The sequence below is a fragment of the Elaeis guineensis genome, chromosome 6 (genome assembly GCF_000442705.2).
Source record: "Elaeis guineensis isolate ETL-2024a chromosome 6, EG11, whole genome shotgun sequence".
Classification (NCBI taxonomy): domain Eukaryota; kingdom Viridiplantae; phylum Streptophyta; class Magnoliopsida; order Arecales; family Arecaceae; genus Elaeis; species Elaeis guineensis.
Genome location: NC_025998.2, coordinates 6,159,247 through 6,165,435, shown reverse-complemented (window position 1 = coordinate 6,165,435; position 6,189 = coordinate 6,159,247). Strand labels below are relative to the sequence as shown.

Here is a 6,189-nt window from a genome sequence, read left to right as displayed (position 1 = left end):
AAACATTGAGTTGTCTTTATCTTTTATCATGCTTCTCCAACTCCGTCCTTTTTCTTCCTTTCTCTCCATTCTCCTCACTCCTCTCTGCTTTCCTTCCTCCGTCTTGCGTCACCTTTACCAGGATCCAACAAGCTTGCAAGTCATGGGACATACCATGGTTATAACATTATGAGGATGGCAACGCACAATAAGTCCTAAAACGACATCAAATCCAAAGTGCACACACCTATACATAGAGAAAACATCTACGATCTGCTAGCATGCAGGGGACTAAAAAGCGGAGGACATTGTTCCTTGCATGGCGTCCCCATGTTAGGGGCACCCCCCGGAGGAAAAGCAGCCAAGTATATGACATGTCCCATCGAATCAGCATCTCCCATTTCCAATTTAAAACAAATATATTTTCCATCAATCACGTTAGCTGGATTCCGAGCGACCCTTAATGCTTGTCATTTTTTCCTTTAAAAACTACGCTTTTATTTTTATTCATCATCATCTAACTTTATTGTCGTCAACAAGCACATTGCTTTATTATTATAGTTATTTTTTCCTTTATCCCTCCTCGCTATGAAGTACTTGGCTAAGAAAAAGGGAAGGAAAGGCAACAGCAATATTCTATAACAAAGGAGATCCCTCAACTCCACCACACAACACCGCCATAGAGCACATCACTTTTTATCCAAAAAGCATGACCCATGAACAGTTCACCAGTTATAGCTCGCCAAGTGTTGACCGCTGATGCCGTCTTTCCCAACCGCCTTCACCTTTCACTTCGACTGAAAGAGAAGTCAGGGAATCCCGTGCTCGCTTATCTCTTGGTTTCCTTTCCTCGGGCGGTGAGCTTTCCATTTCTGAAGCAGAAAAGCTCGGTCAGTCTTCACTTACGCTCACCCGCGGTATTTATAATCACCAGCCGCAAATATCGAACGGCCGGAACGGAAAGTAGGCACTGACGCAGAGGATAATAAAAAAGAGCAGCCCACTTCCCAAAACTCCATCACGTGTTCGGACGAATAGTTTGTTGACACTTGCTATGAGAAAGATTAGAAAGGTACAACAAATTAATGCAACGAGATGGCAACAAATATCTAGAAAGCTAAACAATATCTTTCCTCCTGAGAGGCTGGAGGAAGACAAAATATAAGATAATTATTACAATTTAAATTCCCATCTGAACACAGTAAGCATGCTAGAAGAATCCGTGGCCGAGCAAAGAGAACGGGAATGGTACTGCTTTTTCGGTCATCGAGCTCGTTTCGGCCAATCCAAACTCCGATAGCAAGCGCACTTGGTTCCCCGAAATAACAGTATCGTTAACACCAACTCCACCATCACGGCCAGTATCAACCAAAGTACTGGAAGAAGTTGGTAACGTTCTCTCTGCTTCTACTGTTAAAGGCCCTGCAGGTCGATGCTCCAAAGTGGAAAAGTTCGTTTGTCCTGCTGCCGAGCCGATGTCTAAAGGTGGTGAGACTTCGCTTGCCAAGAGGAGGGAAGGAGGAGGAGAGAAAGGATGAGGTGTCGAGGGTGCGACAAGCCGCCGCTTCTTCTCCGGTGCCAACTGCTGCTTCTTGGAAAGTATAAGCCGAGGGAGGAAGTCGGGGTCCTCGGCCACTTTAACAAGGAAGGACATCATCTGCTGTGGCCGCTTTTCCGTGGTTTGAAGTCTCTTGCTCATCCGTTGTAACTCTTCATCTAGTGCCCTTTGCTCTTGTCTTAACCTCGCAAGCTCTTTTAATAAACTCTCCTCTTCCTCCTCCCCTTGGATGCCTTCCTTCCTATCGCTGCTGCTGCTGCTACTACCGTCGTTCCTCTTCTTTCGACGAACGATGCAAGGCAATAGGTGTGTCTGCCCTCGGAGGAAAAATTCATGAGCAAACTCCCATCGATCCGGATCCACCTTCCTGAAACCCTGAACCCAAGCCAAAGAAAGAGGAGAAACATGAGCGTAGGAGTAAAGAAAAGGATAGATTGAGGAGAGGGGAGGAGGACTGACGTACGTAGGTGTTGAGCTGGCGGACGAAGCTGGAGAAGTTGCTGTGCTTGAAGTAAGAGGGGAGGAGGAGCTGGGAGAAGTCGGCGGGGTCGAGAACGAGGAAGCTGTTGTTCCCTTTTCCCCACTGGATCAAGGCGTCGGTCCTGGGGTCGTTCACCATCTGGTACGTCTTCGCTACGAAGGGCGCCACCTGGATTTGATACCCTATTTTACCGCAGCTGCTCTCCTCTTCCATTCCCATCCCCAAATAGAAAGATATAGGATAAGATATAAGGTCTCTCTCTGACTAATATGTAGCCGCGACTTACTAATTAATGGTGTCACTATTGTCAGCCTATCACACCTAGCTTTCTCTCCCTCTCTCTCTCTGTCTAGATATTTTGTTGCTGTTTCTTGCGAGCTAAGACTGTGAGATGTGATGGTACTGTAAGGCTGGCCTGGTTAGAGAGAGAAAGAGAGGGAGGAGTGGAGAACCTGAGGCCGATCTCTTTTCGAGTTAATTACTAGCCGCCTGAGAAGTGGACAAATTAAGCACGGCGGTAAGGGGATCCTCACCCTGGCTTTAGAAGGGTTTACATGACCCAACACACAAATTCATGCTGGTGTCGTGGGAGACAGAGTGGCTTTTATTAGGACTAATTGACGCGTTTGAGCTTCCTGATCCTTGCGATATCTTACGTCACTTCTCGACAGCGTAATGTCGGCAAGCCAATTTAGCCTGGCTCATGTAGCACAACTTATCAATTAGCGATATCCTGAATTATAATAGGTCAAACAGTTATTTCAGAACGTTAATTTTTACTTAAAATTTATTTTAAAATATTTTTTTTTAAATTAAAAAAAAATTAAAAAAAATTTATATAAAGATGGGAGCAAACACTATTAAAATTTTTTAACAGAATTGATCACATGATTTACACATGATTCTTCTTATATCTGACGTGGCATAGCTTAAGAAAAGATAAATAAAAAAAAATAATTATTTATAAATAAGGGTTGGAACCAACTGGTGCAAGTCAAAACACATCAATCATATGTGCATTTTCATTACAATGTCCTAATCTCACCATCTTTGGTTTTGCTAAATTTTCTAATATGGATTAAATCCAAGAACTAATCCAATATTAAATCTCTCAGCCACATAAAAGCCACCACAGAGCCATCACCAACTCTGACACCAACCAAGAACATACATTTGTTACCAAAAAATAAAAAAAATAAAAAATAAAAAATGAAGAACACACCTTGAGAAGCATATCAGACATAAAGATAAGCTTCATAAGTCCAATATCAGTGAAATAAACACTTCCCGAGCAATTGATGAGAAGGAATAAAAAGAAAATTTTAAGAACAGCAATAGATGTCGAACAAAGAGACCTACTCACGAGATGAAGGAAGAGATGATCGGAGATGAAGCGGGAGGCATCAAGCCCACCGTGGCTGTCGTACACCCCAATGAAGGTGGCGTCAGGTCCGATCTCGACATGGCTACGGTCCTCGAAAATCTCATTGGCCTGGATGATCGCGATCGAGAACTCCCTAGCCAAGTATCGTCCGAGGTCCCGCGACCACAGAAGCATGTTGTCCTCATCCTCATCCTTCCTCATACGTGCATACTTCCGGACCGGGCCCCAGCATGCCACTGCAATATTTGCCAGCCATGAAAACATCCCTCATTGCCTCATCAGTGGAGCCCTAGGATTCCCTTGTCGGAGATCGCTGGAGCCGTCACAAGTCGGAGCTTTCATTACCGGATCCCGATCAAAAAAGAAATATCTCTCTAAAGAAAATCGCTAAAAACTAGGATTTTGGCATCGTATTTGAGTGAGGAAAGATAAAAATTAGGGTTTGTAAAGAGATTTAGGGGTACAGAGAGAAGAAATTTTAAAGGGAGAGACGTCGATCACAAGAAGTGATGGAAAAAAAGGAGAAAGTTTTGACAAGTGCGTAAGGCAGGGGTGTTCTCTTGAGAATTTTTCTTAACAGAATGATGCAAGTCAGAACACATCAATCCAAGTCTTTTTTTTTATTTTTCTTTTCTTAAGCTATGCCACGTCAAATATAAGGAGAGTTATATGCAAGTCACATAATCCATTCTGTTAAGAAATTCTAACAGCGCTAGCTCTTATCCTTATCTGAAAGTTTTTTAAAAAAAATATTCTTCTTTGAAAACTCGAAGAGTTTTTATTCTGAAATGGATATTAGCTGAAAGTTAACATCCTGAAATGATTGTTTGGCCATTACAATATAAAACTAGATATAATGAGGCTAATCAACTAACTTAATGCCAGTCTTAATAATTCGGTCAGCAGCGTATACCTCCTGGATTTTTTTTCCCTACAAAGTCGGGTTTTGTTTATACTCATCTAAAAAAAAATACATCCATACAAGTCAAAAATAAAATATTAAAAAAAATAAAATAAAATTTATAAAATAGTTTTCATTATTCTATGTGATTAATCATATATATTGTCATTCAATTAGTAATATTATTAGCTTTTTTAAAGATGTGACCCATCTCTTGCGAAAGAAGAGCAAAAATTATTCTTCGGCAATCATATACCAATGGATGGAAACTCTCTCAGTTTTTTTTTGGTAAGTTGGTGGATTGGTTAATCATTTGACCACTATTTGCTCTTAAAGGATCTTGTAGTTGTAGGCTTTTTCTCTTCTATTATTTTCATATTACTATCAAAAAGATGCACTATAAAAAAATAGACCATGAGCAACGACTAAATGCCGTCGCTAATAGTCATTTTGCTGTCACTAAAAATTCGATGAAAATAATCTTATCACTAATTACCATTATTAGCGATTGTAAATTCACCATCGCAAATAATGATAAATAGCGATAGTATTAACAACAAAAAATCATCGCTAATAATTTTAATTTTTTAATTAAAATATTAAAAAACTATTAGCCATGGCTGTTGTTATCACTATTGTCATTGTTAATAAATTTTTACTTTTTTTAATAAAAACTTTAAAAAATTATTAGCGACGGTAAATACCATCACTAATAGTTTTTAATTTTTTTAAAAAAATTATAATTAAATATTTTAAAATTTATTTTAATCAAATTAACAAGTAATAATATTTTTTAAAATTTATTATAAATAAAATAATACTTATTTAACATAATTATAAATATAAAATTAATTATATTATATTAAAAATATAAATTATATAATTTTATAAATTTATACTGCTTTACAAGTAATAAAATTACATACATATAAAAAAAATCATGTAAGATCCTCTTCATCATCCTCCTGCTCCTGTACGATCTCTCTAGTAGTCGGTAGATGAGAGCCAGATGTCTTAGCATCCTGTAATAAAAAAATAAAATATTATTAATAAATTTTAATATGAAAATATATATGTTAATATGGAGATATATATTTTTGATTTACTACTCCGATTCTCGAACAGATTGTTCCTACATGTTTCATTCGATGATACAGAGCTATAGACATTTCTGACCCATCATTTGGATGGTTAGATCAAATTTTTACCTCCTATATCTTTTTTCTGGACTCAAGTCTAAATATGTGAAACTTCTAAATATAAAAATTTAAAATAAGTAAAGAAAATTATTAATAGATTTACCTACTGTGATGGTTGTCATAACGAGCACAGCTGATCGCGCAGATGCGGATCCCGGAGAATCTCAATGATCGTATTGCAGATGATATTTCGGAAGCTCTGAGGTCGCTAGCTCGAAAACTTCTGCATGACCTCCTCTACACATGCGTCAGCCCATATTTGAGTCATCGAGCCCTGAGATCTTAGTTAACTAATCATATGTGTTCAAAATGAGATAGTTAACCAATCACAACCGATAAGAACCATAAGATCTTAGCTGGAAGGAGATCTTTCAATTGCATGATGTACCGATATTTATCCAATGATGAACACATTTGAATAGGAGTGGCAATTAGGGTCGGATTTTCTTCAAATCATAGTAGGTTGAAGGTGAATATTATGATAAAATCTATCCCGAATCCGATTGGATTTAAAAAAAAATTATTTGCAAAAAAATTATAACTTTATTTGATCCAATCCATTCTAAGATTTTATTTGCTCTGCTATGCTTTGAGACAAATATAGAACGAGCATGGATAATAATCTACTTGGCTCAAACCGGACTTGTTGCAAACCTTGTAAATGGATAGCTCTTTACAAATCCTCTC

At 38.2% G+C, this 6,189-nt stretch overlaps 1 protein-coding gene across 1 annotated transcript; it reads right to left on the bottom strand.

Moving 5' to 3' along the window:
* Positions 1–1,004: 1,004 nt before the first annotated feature.
* LOC105047508 (heat stress transcription factor C-1b) lies at positions 1,005–2,365 on the bottom strand. Its single transcript, XM_010926450.4, has 2 exons — positions 2,001–2,365; positions 1,005–1,912 (listed from the first exon to the last, which is right to left on the bottom strand). The coding sequence occupies exons 1-2, from the start codon at positions 2,235–2,237 to the stop codon at positions 1,190–1,192; spliced, it is 960 nt and encodes a 319-aa protein (XP_010924752.3). The 5' UTR covers positions 2,238–2,365; the 3' UTR covers positions 1,005–1,189.
* Positions 2,366–6,189: the final 3,824 nt, after the last annotated feature.

Excerpts from the sequence above, each read along its gene's own strand:
- LOC105047508 (XM_010926450.4), bottom strand. The coding sequence starts at position 2,237 with ATGGGAATGGAAGAGGAGAGCAGCTGCGGTAAAATAGGGTATCAAATC. Across the intron at positions 1,913-2,000 it reads TCCGCCAGCTCAACACCTAC|GGTTTCAGGAAGGTGGATCC; the intron begins GTACGTCAGTCC and ends GCTTGGGTTCAG.